The sequence below is a fragment of the Zalophus californianus genome, chromosome 16 (assembly GCF_009762305.2).
Source record: "Zalophus californianus isolate mZalCal1 chromosome 16, mZalCal1.pri.v2, whole genome shotgun sequence".
NCBI lineage: Eukaryota > Metazoa > Chordata > Mammalia > Carnivora > Otariidae > Zalophus > Zalophus californianus.
In genome coordinates, this window is record NC_045610.1 from 44,136,087 (window position 1) to 44,156,732 (window position 20,646).

At 43.7% G+C, this 20,646-nt stretch overlaps 1 protein-coding gene across 2 annotated transcripts in view; it reads right to left on the minus strand.

Annotated features, from left to right (window-relative positions):
* Window positions 1-19,531, minus strand: part of LOC113915696 (RAD52 motif-containing protein 1-like) — a 57,038-nt gene extending 37,507 nt beyond the window's left edge. The window contains exons 1-7 of one of the 2 annotated variants that reach the window (XM_035724459.1): window positions 19,418-19,531; window positions 18,862-19,041; window positions 15,972-16,094; window positions 15,412-15,580; window positions 14,330-14,428; window positions 4,497-4,582; window positions 2,906-3,007 (exon numbers count right to left, since the gene is read on the minus strand). In XM_035724459.1, the coding sequence (XP_035580352.1) occupies window positions 2,906-3,007; window positions 4,497-4,582; window positions 14,330-14,428; window positions 15,412-15,580; window positions 15,972-16,094; window positions 18,862-19,041; window positions 19,418-19,531 (873 nt within the window). Of the gene's footprint in view, window positions 3,008-3,675; window positions 4,583-14,329; window positions 14,429-15,411; window positions 15,581-15,971; window positions 16,095-18,861; window positions 19,042-19,235; window positions 19,381-19,417 lie in introns of those variants that run through there. The other variant, XR_004819675.1, reaches the window with a different exon arrangement.
* Window positions 19,532-20,646: the final 1,115 nt, after the last annotated feature.

Sequence of the window (20,646 nt, forward strand, 5' to 3'; positions counted from 1 at the left end):
AGCTGGGGTCCCTTGCTGGGTTGTAAATTCTGCCTCATTAGGGAGCCCTGCAGCCTGAGCTGAGGTCTCCTCCTGGGTTGAGGAAGATTCAGCTTCTCCAAAAGGCTCTGGAAGCGGAGCTGGGGGCTCCTGCTGAGCTAGAGAATGTTCTGCCTCTTCAGGATTCTCTGGGGGCTGAGCTGGGATCTCCTGCTGAGTCAGAGAAAGTTCAGATTCCTCACTAGGCTCAGAAAGCAGAGCTGGTGGTTCCTGTACGCTTGGAGGCTTAGCTTCCTCAGGAGGCTCTGAAGGCTGAGCTGGGGTCTCCTGCTGAGTTAGAAAAGGTTCAAGCCGCCCAGGAGCCTGAGAAGGCTGAGCTGGTTGCTGCTCACTTGAAGGCTCAACCGCCTCTGGAGGCTTAGCTGAGGTCTCTTGCTTGGTTGAAGAAGGTTCTGCTTCCTCAGTATGCTCAGGAGGCTGAGGTGGAGCCTCCTGCTGGGCTGTAGAAGATTCAACCTCCTTAGCCGGCTCTGGAGTTATGGTAAGTTCCACATCCGCAGATTTATGTGTAACACTGGAAAACCGTAAATAAGTTAGATAGTGGCTAATAGCTTGACTTATCTCCTCATCACTTACTGAAGTTTGAAGTAGATACTCCATAGGAAACTATGGAACTAGAGCTGGGGCCTCCTTCTGGACTGGACTAGGTCCAGCCTCCTCGGGGCGCTCTACAGGCTGAGCCAGGGTTTCTGGCTGGGCTGGGGTGGGCCCAGCCTCCTCGGGGTGCTCTGCCGGCGGAGCCGGGGCCTCCTGCTGGGCTGGGATGGGCCCAGCTGCCTCGGGGCGCTCTGCAGTCGGAGCCCCGGCCTCCGGCTGCGCTGCATTGGGCCCAGGCTCCTCGGGGGGCTCTGCTGACTGAGCCGGGGCCTCCGGCTGCACTGCGGTGGGCCCAGCCTCCTCCGGGCGCTCCGCAGGCTGAGCCGGGACCTCCGGCTTGGCTGGGATGGGCCCAGCCTCCTCGGGGAGCTCTAGTGGCTGAACTGGGGCCTCTAGCTGGACTGGTGTAGGCACAGCCTCCTCGGGGCGCTCTACAGGCTGAGCTGGGGCCTCCTGCTGGGTTGGAGAAGGCTGAGCCTCCTCGGTGCGCTCTGGAGGGTGAGTTAGAATTACAGTAAGTACCAGATCCACAGGTTTAACAGTGACGTTGGAGAAGTTTGGCCACTGAGCTTCTTTCTTACTTAGAGATGGCACATTCACCTCATGTGCCGTTGGTTGAGGTACCCTCTCTTTAGATGGCTCTGGAGGTTGAGCTTGGGCCTCCTGCGGGGTCAAAGGTTCTACTTCCTTAGGGGCCTGTGTAGGTTGATCTGAGCCTTCCCGTTGGACTGAAAGTTTGATCTCTTCAACGGTACTTGAAAGCTCAGCTGGGGCTTCCTGTGGGTTTATAGCTTCCTTAAGGATCTCTGGAGGTGGAGATGGAGACCCCTGCTGAATTGGAGATGTTTCTATCTCTTCAGGGGGCTCTGGATGTTGGGCCTGGGCCTCCACCTGAGACAAAAAAGATTCAGCTTCCTCAGGCAACTCTAGATGATTTGGGGTCTCGTGCCGGAGTGGAGGAATTTCAACCTCCTCAGGGAGCTTTGGAGGTTGATCTGATCCCCCTGGGAAATCCATTGGTAGGTTCTCCTCAGGATATAGGATATCCATACTGGAATCTGAAAAATCATCCTGCAACTCTTGTTCTAGGTGGTCTTTATTTGTAAATTGGTTTGGAGTTCCAACAACTTTGGGAAGCCTTTGATGCTGAGCTAGATCTTTCTCCAGGTTTGGGGGTGAAACAATGAACTTTGTTGGCTTTGAACTGTGACTATCCAGAGGCGGTGGAAGTATTTCAAATGATTGGTGATCTTCAGCCTGATCTAGACCTACAGTTTTAGTCTTACTCTGGAGTCGAGGAGGCGGAGCTATGGTCTGATTCTGATCCCAACCTAGCCTTGGAACCACCTCTGGGAACCCTTCAAAAAGCTGGGTTAGCTTGTCATTCAGATCCTGATCTGCCTCTGGGGGCAGCTCGCCAACTGAATCCGTGTCAGGAAACGGAATCAAAGTTTCAGTCAACTCCTTAGTCAGGGCCTACATCTGGGCTGGAGCTGAGGACCCCAAGTAATGAGACCCCCCCCCCCCCCGGCTCTGCTGGGGGTGTAAGTACCTGGGGCGATTCGGGTGGGAATTCAGAGGAGTGCGAAGACCAGGGGTCAGTGGGCCCCAGGAGGTCGGCGGTCAGCTGGGCAGGGTCCAGGGCCCACTCCGGAGGCTGAGCTGCCTGGACCAGCAGACACGATTGCCACGTGAGGAGGAGCAGCGGGACCCAGAGGCGCAGCCGGGACATGACACGCGGAGGCTCTGGGGCGCAGCGAATCAGGTCAGGGCCTCTAGCTGGACTGCGGTGGGCCCAGCCTCCTCCGGGCGCTCCGCAGGCTGAGCCGGCACCTCCGGCTGGGCTGGGATGGGCCCAGCTTCCTCGGGGATCTCTGCTGGCCAATCCGGCACCTCCGGCTGGGCTGGAGTGTGCCCAGCCTCCTCAGGGATCTCCCGCCGCGGGCGAGTGGAAGCCGAACCTTTATGGCAGCGCCGTGATGCGCGCACCGTTAGCAACTGCGCGCCCCTCCCCTGCCTACTTCCCACCCTTTATTTATGAAACCTTTATTAGCTGGGCACAGAGGGGCACCGTGCCCCTCGGAGCGAGCCCTTTTTTCAGAATCACCGGGACCCAAGCCTCCCTTCCCCCTACAAAGGGCACAATCACCTCCTGCTGCTCACAGCGAGGCAGGATGGCCCCAGACTCCAGCGGCTCTGAGGTGGGAGGGGGGAGTTGCAGTTTCCCAGGGACACCGCAGGACCTGGCGTCCCCGGAAATTAAAAAATGCTAGTCCAATTCTGACGGATTGAACTCGGCCTCTTCAAAGCTTAAATCCGAGAGATACTCTCCCTCCCCTTGCCCATCCTTCTTCCAAGAAAAGTAGCTGACCTGCAGAATAAGCATCAGTCAGGGCAGTGGGGAAGGGAACACATTTTACAGATAGTTATTCTAAAATGTTGCCATTTCCTCTAAATTCTCAATATGCATGTCTGAGTATTAAGTCGCCACTCTGTTAGGAGGAGGGTGGCTACCCCTGAACCAGTGATGGCTCCAAAATTTCTGTAGGAGGGGTTTTGGGGTGGGGGTTGGGGGGGCAGTTGAGCATTTCATTCTGGGAATGAGGGTCTGAAACCAAAAGAATAGCCCTCTATTTACACTGGTATGGGAAAACTTGCCCCATTCCACCTTGACTCAACACAGCCGTCAGTCTAGAAGAAGTAACAACACCGCTTTTCAGAGGTCTGACCCTGTTTGTTCACATGAAGAAGGCACTTAGGATGTTCAAGTTAGCATGCTAAACAATTTTCTTGAAAGAGTGTAACTAGCACCCAGTTTACATCCTTCACAGCCCTTTTTACGATCTGTTTTATTTGAGTCCTTGTTTATGGTCTTGCACAAGCTCTAGCACGCAAACTGTAAGAGAGAAGGGTTTTATCTTATTCCCAGCGTCTAGCACATAGTAATGGTTTTTAAACGGAACTGATTCCAAGACTGGCCTTATTTAGGAATGGATCTGTTGTTACAATCAGGTTTCTGAAATCCTTAGCATCAATACAGAATCTCTTTCTCTCACATTTCACAGAAAGCTAGACTTCTTAAAGTGTAAACTTGGGTAAGTCTGAAGTTCCCTTGACTGGCTTGATTTAAATTGAATTAAAATAACTATTTTGCACAAAAAAAACCTTCAAATACTTTTTCAGAAAGTAACCATCTTTCCTTTCTCCACTCTTCCCTTCAAAACAAACAAACTTTGCAACTTTGGAGTGAGTTAAATCATCAGAAATCCAGCCCCAAATTCAGTTTTCAATGACACGAAACACATTCTTTTCTCCTCTTTTTTTTTTAAACATTCTATATGCAGTACGTTAATATCTTCTTTTAGAAATTACTTTGGCAACTTAATCCCTAATTCAGGGCATTGATAGAAGTGATTTACAGAAAAGTTCTTCAGTAAAATATTTCATACAAGATATGTATGAGATGCTGACATCTGGGTAATACACCTTATTTGAAAGGCCTAATGGTTTTCAAACACTGTAGCATAATCTCACTTAAGGTCAGAGTTACTCTGTTCCCAAATCCCTGAGATTCTGTTTGAGGGGAGCTCTAAAAGGCTGTGTCCTCTCCTATGTCCACAACAGTGGGAGTGTTCTGATGCAATTTGCTCTCCAAATTTTAAATAAGGGGTCAGAGCCAAGGGCCAGGACTTCAGGAAAAGCCCCAGAAACTCTCTGCACTCAAAAGCAGTTTCAGAGTTTTACATTTCCCAAAGGATGATAGAGCGAACTGTACGTGCCAAAGTCTTCCAAATCCTGCCGGTTGCTTTAAATTATGGCTACACTGGCTGTGGAACCCTCGAGCTCTAATCTCCACATACTTGAATTAAATCCTGTAGCTCCTCTTCGGTTCTGGCATCTGTAATCTCTTCACAGGGTCTATATTCCACAGCTATTTTACCACTTTCTGAAATAAAGTTAACAAGTAGCATATCAAAATTTTTCTTGTTCTAAAACTTGCTGTATATAACTGGGATAGCACCCAGTAATTAGACATTCTTTTGATTTTTTAAAAACTATTTTATTTATTTATTCGAGAGAGAGAGTGCACAAGCAGGGGGAACAGGAGAGGGTGAGGGAGAAGCAAGCAACCTGCTGAGTAGGGAGCCTGATGAGGGGCTCAATCCCAGGACCCTGGGATCATGACCTGAGCCGAAAGCAGACCTTAACCAAATGAGCCACTCAGATGCCCCAGAGACATTCTTTTGATTTCTAAAAGCAGAAAATAAAAGCATTTTCCCAGAAGTTTTCTCATCTCAAGGTTCAGTTTTTACCATGACTATTTTTTAAAAAGATTTTATTTATTTATTTGAGAGAAAGAACACGAGCAGGGGGGAGGGGCAGAGGGAGAGGGAGAAGCAGACTCCCCACTGAGCAAGGCAGTCCGACATAGGGCTTCATCCCAGGACCCTGGGATCATGACCTGGGCGGAAGGCAGACGCTTAACTGACTAAGCCACCCAGCCATCACTATCATAACTATTTGTGAAAAAATATATATGAAGTTATCAACCATGTGGTTAAAAAAACTTTATGATCTCAGAGATAGGAACTAAGGAATAATGACATAGGAAGTTAAAACTGTGGAAGCAAAAATGTTCAATCATAGTATGATTGAACAGTAAGACATTAGGTAGGGGTAAATTTGAGTTCAAACCTGGAATAGAGACCACTGGACTATGGCTGATACTTCACATTAGAAACAAGGCAAGTATCTACTCCCTGGGAACCAAAATCCCACCAGATACAATGAACAATGCTTTGGAAGGGGGTGGGCAGGGCATGCATTTGAACACTTTATTGGCAGAAACAGGCCCGTGTAACTTAGAGACAATACAATTTACCTTAAGGCAAACTAGAGCTACAAGACTTTTTAGTCTAAGGAATTTTGAATGTGTACAAGGGCTACCATGGCATATTATGGAGAGGTCAACAACCCAAATGCTTAGTTTGGTTCTTAAAGGTTGTCATTCAGAATTGACAGCTAATGGAGAGTCTACCTGATGACCAGGGAAGTCAGTCTTCACGGGAAGACTTGCCCAGGCTGGAAACCTGAGATCAATCCAGGGTCAACTCTTAAAGCAAATAAGGCCTCTGGGAAACTTAGCTAGGATTTCTTAGTCTTTAAGACTCAAGGTTCTGGAGGTGGAGCAAGATGGCGGAGGAGTAGGAGACCTAGATTTCGTCTGGTCTCAGGAATTCAGCTGAATAGGGATCAAACCATTCTGAACACCTACGAACTCAACAGGAGATCGAACAGGAGAGTAGCAACAACTCTCTGAACAGAGAAGCGACCACTTACTGGAAGGTAGGGCGTGCGGAGAAGTGAATCCGAGGCGATATTCGGGAGGATAGACGGCGGGGGAGGGGACTCCGCCGGCCGCTTCTGGCAAGTGATAGAGCCGCGGAGCACAAAATCGGACCTTTTAGAAGTTGGCTCGGCGGAGGGACGTCGCTGCAGTGGCTAAGCGGGGGGTGGAATCCTCCCGGGACAGTGTGGTCTCAGGACCCTTGGTGTCACAGAGAGACCAGGGGTGCCTGAGTGCACCAGAGCTCCCAGGTATCAGAACAGGGAAGCCGGCTGCAGATACGGAGCAGAGTCGCGGGCTCTCAGCTCAGGGTTGCCATAAACTGTGATCTGCGGCCCAGTCGGGGCACGGCTCCCCCAGCAGGGACCCAACAAGCAGCAGATCCGGGGAGACTCCCCTTCCTTCCCGGGGAGGAGCGGTGCGGGAACGCACTGCAGGGATCTGCTGGGTTTGGAGACTCCGAGCGGGCTCGGGTGCCAGAGATAGCAACGCTCGATCACAGGCCGGGTGAGCATGGAGTGCGGCCGGAGACCGGGGACACGGAAGTGACTGCTTTTCTCTGGGGGCACACTGAGGAGCGGGGCCCCGAGTTCTCAGCTCCTCCGAGTGGAGATTGGGAGGCCACCATTTCTGCCCTGGTCCTCCAAAGCTGTACCGAGAGCTTGCAGGGAACAAAAGCTCCTGAGAGCAAACCGCAGCAGCTTCCTTAGCCCGGACCGACAAGGACGGGGCAATTCCGCCTCCGGCAAAGACATTTGGAAACCACAGCAACAGGCCCCTCCCCCAGAAGATCAGCACAAACAGCCAGCAAGCCAAGACCAAGTTGATCGATCAAGGAGAATAGGAGAACTCCAGCGCTAGGGGAATACTGCACATAGATTCATGGCTTTTTTTTTTTTTTTTACCATGATTCATTATTTCATCAAAGTTAATTTTTGTTGACTGTTTTTTTTTATTTTTCTTTTTCCCTTTTTCAACCAACATCTTATAAATCCCTTTTTTTAAAAAAAAAAAAACATTTTTTATTTTTCATTTTTAGAGTCATATTTTATCCCTTCATAGTAGTTACCCTTCTTTTTGGCATATATATATAAGTTGTTCTCTCTTTAAAATTTTGAGGTACAGTTTCTTCTAACAGATCAAAATATACCCTAAATCACTAGTGTATGGCTTTGTTCTAGTCTCCTGCCTGATCACATTCTCTCCCTTTTTCCTTTTTTTTTTTTTCTTTTTCTTAAATCTTCTTTCTTTTTTCAAACAACTTATCTTACCAAGTCCTTTTATAAAATCTTTTATAATTTTCATCTTTACATTCATCTTCCATCCCTTCATTGTATCAACTCTTATTTTGTACATATATGTCTTTCTTCCTTTAAAATTTTAGGAGGCACTTTTTTCTAACAGACCAAAATACGCCCAAAATCTAGTGTGTGGCACTGATCTATGCACTAGCCTGATCATATTTGATCATATTCTGCCTTTTTTGTATTGTTTTGTTTTTGTTTTTATCTTTTTTTTTTCTTTTTCTCTTTCTTTTTTCTTTCTTTCCCTTTCTTTTCCCCTGGTTTCAGGTCTTTTCTGATTTGTATACAGTATATTTGCTGGGGACGTTGTAAACCTGTTAGCATTTTGTTCTCGCATTCATCTATTCTCCTCTGGACAAAATGACAAGACGAAAAAAATCACCTCAGCAAAAAGAACAAGAGGTAGTACCGTCAGCCAGGGACCTACTCAATACGGACATTAGTACGATGTCGGACCTAGAGTTCAGAATCATGACTTTAAAGATACTAGCTGGGCTTGAAAAAAGCGTGGAAGTTATTAGAGAAACCCTTTCTAGAGAAATAAAAGAACTAAAATCTAACCAAATCGAAATCAAAAAGGCTATTGATGAGGTGCAATCAAAAATGGGGGCACTAAATGCTAGGATAAATGAGGCAGAAGAGAGAATCAGCGATATAGAAGACTAAATGATGGAAAATAAAGAGGCTGAGAAAAAGAGAAACAACTACAGGATCACGAGGGCAGAATTCGAGAGATAAGTGATATGATAAGACGAAACAACATTAGAATAATTGGGATCCCAGAAGAAGAAGAGAGAGAGAGGGGGGCAGAAGGTATATTGGAGCAAATTATAGCAGAGAACTTCCCTAATGTGAGGAAGGAAACAGGCATTAAAATCCAGGAGGCACAGAGAACCCCTCTCAAAATCAATAATAATAGGTCAACACCCCGACATCTAATAGTAAAACTTACGAGTCTCAGAGACAAAGAGAAAATCCTGAAAGCAGCTCGGGAGAAGAGATATGTAACCTACCATGGTAGAAACATTAGATTGGCAACAGACCTATCCACAGAGACCTGGCAGGCCAGAAAGGACTGGCAAGATATCTTCAGAGCACTAAACGAGAAAAATATGCAGCCAAGAATACTATATCCAGCTAGGCTATCATTGAAAATAGAAGGAGAGATAAAAAGCTTCCAGAACAAACAAAACCTAAAGGAATTTGGAAACACGAAACCAGCCCTCCAAGAAATATTGAGAGGGGTCCTCTAAGCAAAGAGAGAACCTAAAAGCAGCAAAGAGCAGAAATGAACACAGACAACAGACAGTTAACAGTCACCTTACAGGTAATACAATGGCACTAAATTCATACCTTTCAATAGTTACCCTGAATGTAAATGGGCTAAATGCCCCAATCAAAAGACACAGCCTATCAGATTGGATTAAAAAACAAGACCCATCCATATGCTGTCTGCAAGAGACTCATTTTAGACCCAAAGACACCCCCAGGTTGAAAGTGAGGGGGTGGAAAACCATTTACCATGCTAATGGACACCAAAAGAAAGCTGGGGTGGCAATCCTTATATCAGACAAACTGGATTTTAAAACAAAGACTGTAATAAGAGATGAGGAAGGACACTATATCCTACTTAAAGGGTCTATCCAACAAGAAGATCTAACAATTGTAAATATCTATGCCCCGAACATGGGAGCAGCCAATTATATAAGGCAATTAATAACAAAAGCAAAGAAACACATTGACAACAATACAATAATAGTGGGGGACTTTAACACCCCCCTGACTGAAATGGACAGATCCTCTAAGCAAAAGATCAACAAGGAAATAAAGACTTTAAATGACACACTGGACCAAATGGACTTCACAGACGTATTCAGAACATTCCATCCCAAAGCAAAGGAATACACATTCTTCTCTAGTGCCCATGGAACATTCTCCAGAATTGATCACATCCTAGGTCACAAATCAGGTCTCAATCGGTACCAAAAGATTGGGATCATTCCCTGCATATTTTCAGACCACAATGCTTTGAAACGAGAACTCAATCACAAGAGGAAAGTCGGAAAGAACTCAAATACATGGAGGCTAAAGAGCATCCTACTAAAGAATGAATGGGTCAACCAGGAAATTAAAGAAGAATTAAAAAAATTCATGGAAACCAATGAAAATGAAAACACAACTGTTCAAAATCTTTGGGATACAGCAAAGGCAGTCCTGAGAGGAAAGTATATAGCAATACAAGCCTTTCTCAAGAAACAAGAAAGGTCTCAAATACACAACCTAACCCTACACCTAAAGGAGCTGGAGAAAGAACAGCAAATAAAGCCTAAACCCAGCAGGAGAAGAGAAATAATAAAGATCAGAGCGGAAATCAATGAACTAGAAACCAAAAGAACAGTAGAACAGATCCACGAAACTAGGAGCTGGTTCTTTGAAAGAATTAACAAGATTGATAAACCCCTGGCCAGACTGATCCAAAAGAAAAGAGAAATGACCCAAATCAACAAAATCATGAATGAAAGAGGAGAGATCACAACCAACACCAAAGAAATACAAACAATTATAAGAACATATTATGAGCAACTCTATGCCAGCAAATTAGATAACCTGGAAGAAATGGGTGCATTCCTAGAGATGTATCGACTACCAAAATTGAACCAGGAAGAAATAGAAAACCTGAACAGACCTATAACCACTAAGGAAATTGAAACAGTCATCAAAAATCTCCCAAGAAACAAAAGCCCAGGGCCAGATGGCTTCCCAGGGGAATTCTATCAGACATTTCAAGAAGAATTAATACCTATTCTCCTGAAACTGTTCCAAAAAATAGAAATGGAAGGGAAACTTCCAAACTCATTTTATGAGGCCAGCATTACCTTGATCCCAAAACCAGACAAAGACCCCATCAAAAAAGAGAATTACAGACCAATATCCTTGATGAACATGGATGCAAAAATTCTCACCAAAATACTAGCCAATAGGATCCAACAGTACATTAAAAGGATTATTCACCACGACCAAGTGGGATTTATTCCTGGGCTGCAAGGCTGGTTCAACATCCGCAAATCAATCAACGTGATACAATACATTAACAAAAGAACGAACAAGAATCATATGATCCTCTCAAGAGATGCAGAAAAAGCATTTGACAAAGTACAGCATCCTTTCTTGATCAAAACTCTTCAGAGTATAGGGATAGAGGGTACATACCTCAATATCATAAAAGCCATCTATGAAAAACCTACAGCGAATATCATTCTCAATGGGGAAAGGCTGAGAGCTTTTCCCCTAAGGTCAGGAACGCGGCAGGGATGTCCACTCTCACCACTGCTATTCAACATAGTATTAGAAGTCCTAGCCACAGCAATGAGACAACAAAAAGAAATCAAAGGCATCCAAATCGGCAAAGAGGAAGTCAAACTCTCAGTCTTTGCAGATGATATGATACTGTATGTGGAAAACCCAAAAGACTCCACCCCGAAACTGCTAGAACTCATACAGGAATTCAGTAGAGTAGCAGGATATAAAATCAATGCACAGAAATCAGTGGCATTCCTATATACCAACAACAAGACAGAAGAGAGACAAATCAAGGAGTCTATCCCATTCACAATTGCACCCAAAACCATAAGATACCTAGGAATAAATTGAACCAAAGAGGCAAAGGATTTTTACTCAGAAAACTATAAAATACTCATGAAAGAAATTGAAGAAGACACAAAGAAATGGAAAAACGTTCCATGCTCATGGATTGGGAGAATCAACATTGTGAAGATGTCAATGCTACCTAGAGCAATCTACACATTCAATGCAATCCCCATCAAAATACCATCCACTTTTTTCAAAGAAATGGAACAAATCATCCTAAAGTTTGTATGGAAGCAGAAGAGACCCCGAATAGCCAGAGGAATATTGAAAAAGAAAAGCAAAGCTGGCGGCATCACAATTCCGGACTTCCAGCTCTATTACAAAACTGTCATCATCAAGACAGTATGGTACTGGCACAAAAACTGACACATCGATCAATGGAACAGAATCGAGAGCCCAGAAATGGACCCTCAACTCTATGGTCAACTTATCTTTGACAAAGCAGGAAAGAATGTCCAGTGGAAAAAAGAAAGTCTCTTCAACAAATGGTGTTGGGAAAATTGGACAGCCACATGCAGAAGAATGAAGCTGGACCATTTCCTTACACCACACACAAAAATAGACTCCAAATGGTTGAAAGACCTAAACGTGAGACAGGAGTCCATCCAAATCCTAAAGGAGAACACAGGCAGCAACCTCTTCGACCTCAGCCGCAGCAACTTCTTCCTAGAAACATCGCCAACGGCAAGGGAAGCCAGGGCAAAAATGAACTATTGGGATTTCATCAAGATAAAAAGCTTTTGCACAGCAAAAGAAACAGTCCACAAAACCAAAAGACAACCAACAGAATGGGAGAAAATATTTGCAAATCGCATATCAGATAAAGGGCTAGTATCCAAAATCTATAAAGAACTTATCAAACTCAACACCCAAAGAACAAATAATCCAATCAAGAAATGGGCAGAAGACATGAACAGACATTTCTCCAAAGAAGACATCCAAATGGCCAACAGGCACCTGAAAAAGTGCTCAACATCGCTCGGCATCAGGGAAATCCAAATCAAAACCTCAATGAGATACCACCTCACACCCGTCAGAATGGCAAAAATTAACAAGTCAGGGAACGACAGCTGTTGGCGGGGATGTGGAGAAAGGGGAACCCTCCTACACTGTTGGTGGGAATGCAAGCTGGTGCAACCCCTCTGGAAAACAGTATGGAGGTTCCTCAAACAGTTGAAATTAGAGCTACCGTTCGATCCAGCAATTGCACTACTGGGTATTTACCCCAAAGATACAAATGTAGGGACCCGAAGGGGTACGTGTACCCCAATGTTTATAGCAGCAATGTCCACCATAGCCAAACTGTGGAAAGAGCCAAGATGCCCATTGACAGATGAATGGATAAAGAAGATGTGGTATATATACACAATGGAATATTATGCAGCCATCAAAAGGAATGAGATCTTGCCATTTGCAACGACGTGGATGGAACTGGAGGGTGTTATGCTGAGTGAAATAAGTCAATCAGAGAAAGACATGTATCACATGACCTCACTGATATGAGGAATTCTTAATCTCAGGAAACAAACTGAGTGTTACTGGAGTGGTTGGGGGTGGGAGGGATGGGGTGGCTGGGTGATAGACATTGGGGAGGGTATGTGCTACGGTGAGCGCTGTGAATTGTGCAAGACTGTTGAATCACAGTTCTGTACTTCTGAAACAAATTATGCAACATATTTTAAGAAAAAAGAAAAAGAAGAAGATAACAGGAGAGGAAGAAAAGGGGAGTATGTCAGAGGGGGAGACGAACCATGAGAGATGATGGACTCTGAAAAACAAACTGAGGGTTCTAGAGGGGAGTGGGGTAGGGGGATGGGTTAGCCTGGTGATGGGTATTGAGGAGGACACGTTCTGCATGGAGCAATGGGTGTTATGCACAAATAATGAATCATGGAACACTGCACCAAAAACTAATGATGTAATATATGGTGATTAACATAACAATAAAAAATTAAAAAAAAAAAGACTCAAGGTTCTGAGGGAGGGGAGCAACTGTTTGGGGACTCTCTACTAATTATAAAATTTCCAGAAAAAAGGCACCTGGGTAGCTCAGTCGGTTGAGTGTCCCACTCTTGATTTCGGCTCAGGTTATGATCTCAGGATTGTGAGATCAAGCCCTGCATGGGGCACCATGCTGGGTGTGGAGCGTACTTAAGATTCTGTCTCTCTCTCTCTCTCCCTCTTCCTCTCCTCCTCCCCTGTCTCCCTCTGCCTCCCTCTTTTACATAAAATAAAATAAAATAAAATAAAATAAAATAAAATAAAATAAAATAAAATAAAATAAAATAAATTTCCTTCGAGCCTGGATTGATTCTCTCTCTCCCTCTCCCTCTACTCCTCCCCTGCCTCCCTCTTTTATTTAAAATAAAAGAATATTTCAAAAAAATAAAAATTCCTTTGAGCACAGCCTGTAACATTCATACCACTGTAGAACTCCATAGGGAATACAATCAACATTATTCAGTAGGATGGCCACTTTCAAGGTTCACAAAAATGTAGCTGATCATTACATAAGAATCATGGTCACCCAATATGTCAGTGCCAGAAACAAAAACTGAAACTGAGTTGATTCCAAAAGCATAATCTAATAAATTCTCCAACAGGAAAATAATAATGATATGTTAACATATTTTGTCTGCTTACCACGTTTCAGAGATAGTTCTAAGCTTTTTATATTCATCTCATTTATTCTTACTATACCTCCCATGAGGTAAGCTGAATTATTAACCTTATCGTGCAGATAAAGAAATTGCAGCTTAGAGAGACTAAATACCTTCAAATTTGACTATAAAACCTAAAATTGCATCAGAAATCTAAGAGACAGAGTTAGGACTCAACAACAGATGTCTAAAGTTTATAATCACTATACTACTTTGTGTTATGGGCAAGCAATCAAGAAACACTGGGTCAAGCACTTTCTATGTGGAGGCAAGTCACTGTATATCTATACCCTGGGGACAATAATACTTACTGTCATTTTTCCTCACAAATGCTACGAAGAACAAATTTGAGACTGCTGCTTAGAAAGTATTTGGTGAATAAAAGAATGTGAAGTGTTTTCATCCAACTAACTTCTCAAAATGAGTTTATTTGCTCATGGAAACTGAAGTTGTTTAAGGACAATAAGAAAGAGAGCGAGAAAGAAATCAAGAGAGAAATAAAGAGAAGAAAAGAAAGAGAAAGAAAGAAAGAAAAGAAAGAAAGAAAGAAAGAAAGAAAGAAAGAGAGAGAGAGAGAAAGAAAGAAAGAAAGAAAGAAAGAAAGAGAAAGAAAGAAAGAAAGAAAGAAAGAAAGAAAGAAAGAAAGAAAGAAAGAAAGAAAGAAAGAAAGAAAGAAAGAAAGAAAGAAAGAAAAAAAGAAAGAAAGAAGTAAAGGACAATCAAGAAAGTCTTACCTAAAACCACAATCAACAGTTTCTGGAATGCATCTGACACAGCCTTCTGAATAGCAAGCTTCTGGGTTGTTTTCCTTTTCATCAGAACTGATAATGGCCCTCAATTCAACCAAAACAAATGGATTTAAAATACCTAGCTGAATGATAACTGATTTTTATGTTATATATTTAAATATGAAAGTGCATCCATGATTCTTAGATCATTATCTTAGCAACTAAGGGCAGGCACAACACAAGCAGTTGGTGGAATGGCTCTGCTGTAGGTATATCCTGGCCGGGCACAACTGTACTGCCCTGATCTACCCCAGAAGTTCCTGAAGTACCAGAAGGGAGATGCAAGCCAAGAAGGTGGCACAAATCTCACATCACTCACAGATTTCAAATGGACAAGTTGAAACTATAATCCTACAGACCCTGCCTATTCTCCTGGGCATCAAGGGCTGGAATCACAGAGTGAGAAAGATTTGGTGGTAGCACACATGACCTGGTCTTTTCCTGAGCATCACCCATGGGAACCTACTCCCCTCCATTTGCTAACAGCCCTGCCTCTGCCTTAAAACCCTAAGCCTAAGTGCTACGGACTCTGGGAAAAACCAGTACCAATTGGAATACCTTTTCTAGGAATCTATATTTGATTCTTTACACACCAGCCCTTTATAGGAGGCAAAGGACTGAACATTTACACAAGAGTTTATTTAAATCTTTAGATGATGATTTTGCTGGGATCATTGAAGGCTACAAGAGATCTGTATTTAAAGGACTATCTTAGCACAAGGCAAATTCTTCTTCTTCTTTTTTTTTTTTTAGCACAGGGCAGATTCTTAACCAAAAATGGGAAAAACATTACTTCCCTCTTCCTAAACTTCTTGGCAGAAAGTCAGTCTTAGAATTTTAAAGCTAAGTTCTTTTAGGTATTGTGTATGATAAAAACCTGTATTGTACGGTAGAAAAGCTCTGCCCAGGGTTTTAGTAGCTCAGCAAGGGGAGGGCTTGATGATATATCTGAAAAGATGTTGAGTTTCAGAAAGAAAGAGAGATTCTACCTCCACTCCACTCCACCCCCACCCCCACCGTAAACAGACCTTCTTCCAGCTTCTCCAAAGGCTCCTCGGCCATGCCAACTCCAGGACTCCTGCACTCATAGGATGGCAACACCACCTCTAAAGCACAGAAGAATTTCAGGCTCTGCTTCTGAAGTGGTACCATAGCATCTTTATTTTCTCTTTCTTCGAGGTCAGAAAGATCCTGAAGCTGTTAGGATTTTAAATTAAAGGTCCTTCCTAGGATCTCAACATAGACTTCAAGATGTTTTGTTATTAGAAATAAAAACTAAACTCCAGTAAACCCAGCTAACAGTTGAGGTCCTATAGCTTCAAAATCAAGTAAGACTTGCAAATGAATTATTAAATACAGAAAACTAGTTTTTTTTAATCTATACCCTACAAATACTGGCGAAAATTATGGACATCACTACCCAAGTCATTGAAAGTATTATTAATTCTAGGTGGCAGGCCGATGCTCAGGTCCTTCCACTTAGAAGCCTCTCACATCTTCTCCCCACACCCACTTCTCTCCTCTCTGAAGTCCAGGATTTCAATGTTGAAATGAGTCTGATTAGCCAAAGAAAATCTATAAAGTTTACCTTGATGATCCTTTCTGACCATCCATTGAAACCAAAATAATAATTTGCCAATTCTTGGCACTGGGAGCTATTTAGGGCAAGGGCCTGATGTTGAACTGCTTTATGTTTGGTGCCAAGACGAACCTAAAGACATAAGAGAGAGACTGAAAAATAGCACAACCCGCCACAGAGGCTTATTTTGGGTACACCTGAGGTTGATCAGTACCTACTTCAGAGACTGGCTGTGAAGATTAAAAAGGAAACATCACTGTAAGCAATGAGCTCATAGTAAGCCCTAAATAAATGGTATTCATTATTTTTAAGGTACGGTCCTTTTCTGCATCATTTCCAGGGCTTCTGATTGAATTGGAAGATTTCCCTGACCTCTCGTGGTGAGTGATGATGAAAGCAACTAAGGAAGCCCTCCAGAAGCAAATTATGTAGGTGAGCAAAGGAAATTGTTTTTGTTTTCCCATCCTGTAGCTCCTGTTTGAGAATACGACCTGCAGAGCAGACAAGATGGACGACACGGAGGTAGGACCTTAATCTGCAGCACCCTCCTCCCCAAGTTACTAACCTGTTAGAACAAGGAATATACATACCTCTATAAATTTTATAAGCAACTAAACAACTAGAGGTTCATTTGCATTAATAAGCTTCTTTGAGAATGCAAGTACTTCCAGTCTAACTTACGCTCTATGGTGAATTTCTAAATGTTCTATCTTAAATGTCTACTTCAACTCTAAGCAGGGTGTAGTATGGTAATATATTCATAAAGATTCAAATAATGCAAATGAAGTCACAGCACTATTAATTCTTTATTGATTTGTTCGTGCATCTTCCTCTATCACTAGTTTATAAGCTCCTTACGTGCTTGAAGGAACCATCTCTTACTCTTTTCTCATTCCTAAAACCGAGCACATTCTGTTGTTGATTGAGTGAACAAATGAAAGAACGAGTGATAAGAAAATAAAATTACTTTCTCCAGCTGAAGCTGCATGCTGGGAAGAAGAAATGAAGATGAACTTGTAAATGTTGAGTGCTGCAGGGGAGGCTAATGGCGAGGCAGAGTGGAGCTGTTCTGGACAAGAAGGAAGCCTCAGAAGGGCCCCGAGCCTCTCCGTCAGAGAAATAGTTGTCACCTTGGGAAAGCTTGCCAGTTCCTGCTGCCAACCATTTTCCTTCATGCTACTGAAAAAAACTCTCTCAAATGCCTTAGGCCTTTCCTTGATTTATTTTATTTAAGACATTATTCTTTTTCCTGTATTTAAAAAGGCAAACAACAACAACAACAAACCCAACCAGGAACTATATGTAGTTGCCAAAGTAGAAAAGAACATATAAGTAAACTGGATAACAATTTTGGAAAGCAGGGGTAGTAACCCAAGGTTCTGTGTTAAATAAAGAAAAGAGATCTAATATGAATACGCTCTGCTGTCAACTATATATTGACTTGTAGAACATTTCCTTCATCACTCTCAGTAATCTCAAAACCTAAATTTACGAAATGATCTTAATGTCCAATGAGAGACAAAAACCTCATTTCTTACAACTGATACAAAGTAATTGTTTCATAATCTATAATATCTGAGGGGCTAGGTGAACTTTTCACAGGCTAGAAACAGGCAGACCATAGTTTGCAAACTAAAGAATGTCTGACAGGTCATCATTTCAATCACAGGGAGTGAAGCCAAGATTGAAGAGGGTGTTGAACAAGTAGGTAGTATACCTAGAGTCACATCTGAGCAGAGTTCTCAGATTCAATCAAGGTTAAATCAATAAGGAAAGGCATATGATAAGAACAGGCAGCCCCGTGGGGAGCCTGGGTGGCTCAGTCGATTAAGCATCTGCCTTCAGCTCGGGTCACGATCCCAGGGTCCTGGGATCAAGCCCCACGTTGGGCTCTCTGCTCGGCGGGGAGCCTGCTTCTCCCTCTCCCTGCCGCTCCCCCTGCTTGTACACAATCTCTCTCTCTGTCAAAGAAATAAATAAAATCTTATAAAAAAAAGAATAGGCGGCCCGTCAGTGTGAAGTAGCCAGATTAAGAAGCCAGTTAGAGAAGGTTGATAAAGACATACAATTACAAAGTGAAAGGTTTGGAAATCTAAGTCTCACTCACTTATTCAGAGGAAATGACATGGTCCTTGATAAAGAAATGGTGATTGAACTGAGGCACATACAGAAATATAATTCTGGGGCTCTGGGAAAGTAAAATGGACAGCATGGTTAGTATGGAATAAAGTTCCTGTAGTGCATTAAAGAATGTTTTAACCATTTCCTGGGAATTGAAGGGAGTCCTGAATAGGCAGTTTGAGACTGATGATGATAATGACGATGAAGCATCCTTTATAGATACAACAGATGAAAGAATTTGTCATTTTATTTTTTTAAAGATTTTATTTATTTATTTGAGAGAGAGAATGAGAGATAGAGAGCACAAGAGCGAAGAGGAAGAGGGAGAAGCAGACTCCCCGCTGAGCAGGGAGCCAGATGGGGATCATGACCTGAGGCGAAGGCAGATGCTCAACCGACTGAGCCACCCAGGCGCCCCTAGAGTTTGTCATTTTAAATCCGCATAATAGTAAATATAAGCAAGGCTCTTCCTGTTAAGATTTCTTAAATTAAGGGGCAGGATAAAATGCCACGGGATTTAACAACAGTAAGTTGGGGTTTGGAATCTCTAGCTTCCAGTTATTATCATGAACCTTAAGTAAGTCACTTAACTACCTACAGTTCGAGTTTCTTCGTCTAAAAAAAGCAAACAAACAAAAACCCAGGGAGACCGGAGGATCGATGTAGCAATGCATCTGAAAGGATTCCGTAAATCAGAGTGCTGCACAAATGCTAGTCTATTATAACGGAATTCAGCACTCCGTCCCAGTGGAGTTAGGAATTTCCTATTTGGACCCACCTTCACTGGAGAATTCTGAAAAAGATGCTTCTCGTGGCATGCCGTTTGAGCTCTGTGAGCATCCCTTGCTGAATAAAACTTGATGATGGCATAGAAACCAGGACGGGCAACTGCAGCGTTTGGGAAGACGCGGACCGAATACAGAAGGCCAAACTGGGAGAATACTGTGAACAGAGAATGCTGTGGGGTGGTCCCACGCCAAGTAAGTGCATGAAATTTCACGTCCAGAAACCAAAACTGCCCGTTCCCTTATATTCCCTAAACCCTTCTGCACATACAACCCCAAGCACTTCTCATTTCATGAACAGGTCTCCCTCTGACATCCTAAGATTCGAGAAGCATTAGAACAACATGTGCAGGCTGTTGAGAGTTACCTCTCAGAAATCTGTTGGGGCTGACAAGACTGCTGAGGTCCCCTCTAGAAATAAGATTCCTCTCCGCGGAGACTACCAGGCGCGTGAGATGCCAAGGCCAGACTCCAGGGCTCCCAGTCACGGGGGGTGTGAGGGGGACATACGGTGTTCTCCTCCCTCCCTCCCTCCCTGACTCGGCTCACAGGCAAAGCCTCGGCCGTGGGCCCAGAACTCAGCTCCCACACCAGCAAGGTTTTGTCGCTTCCGTTGGGAACCGCAAACGAGACCAATCCCGCCATCCTACCACCACTGCGCATGCGCGGCTACGTTCAAGTACCAGTGCGCCTGCGCAAGGCGCGCCCGCGCTTTTTAAAAAAGGGCTCGTGCGAGGGGCGGGACCAGCCCAGCGCGAGTGGGGCGAGGGCTGTTCCCGGCCCCTCCCACTCTGGGCGGGTCTCTGACTACTTCCCCTCCCGCAGCCCCACCACCTCGAAGTCGTGTTTAGTGCTTCTCTTTAAGTGTATTTTTAGGATAGAGTCCAAAGGCTGAGCTTACAGGATCCTAGGGTACGGATATCTTTAGAGCAGCCGGTTTCAAAATCCTTAAAAAGTGTTCCTTGATTTTCCTACGTAATTTTGGTGAATTGCTTAAGTGTGCTTGTTGGGATGAGAGGATGTGGGAGTTTGGCAGGCAGGGTGAGAAGGAGGTACAAATTTGGAAAAAATCAGAGTGAGTCCAAGTAGGGCACCAACACTGGAGTTCGTGGTGCCCTTGCAAAAGGGCCGTTCTAAGCACCCAGTCAGCTATTTTGAGGACTAACACACTAAGAGGGAAAACAGGTCCTAATGATCCTTATTTTAATTCTAGAAAGCCTGAGCCAGAAGGGACCTTACAAAACATCTCTTGAGGTTTCTAAACAATGGTCTTCAGACTGGTGCTGGTCTGTTAGGAAGTTTTCACCAGTCCTTGGCAAAACAAGAAAAGGATAATATAATCAGGGTTTAAAATTTTTTTTTTCATAAAACAAAATCTATTCCATTTTATTATGCTACAAATATGACCTTCATTTTTCTTTCTTTTTAAATTTATTTTTTATTTTTTATTTTTAAAATATTTTATTTGAGAAAGCAAGAGAAAGAGCACAAGCTGGGGGAAGGGGTAGAAGGAGAAGGAGAAGCAGACTCCCTGCTGAGCAGGGAGCCTGATGGGAGACTCGATCCCAGGAGCCCCCAAGATCATGACTGAGCCCAAGGCAGACACTTAACCAACGGAGCCACCCAGGCGCTCCAATGACGTTCATTTCTCATGTTAAAAATTGTTTTACGATAGTTGTTTTGATTAATACTTACTTGGGTATTAAAATAAAAAGTTGGGAATCTCAATACGGTGTTAGCTTTTTTGACGTTTTAGTGGTCCGTGAGATCTAAAAGTT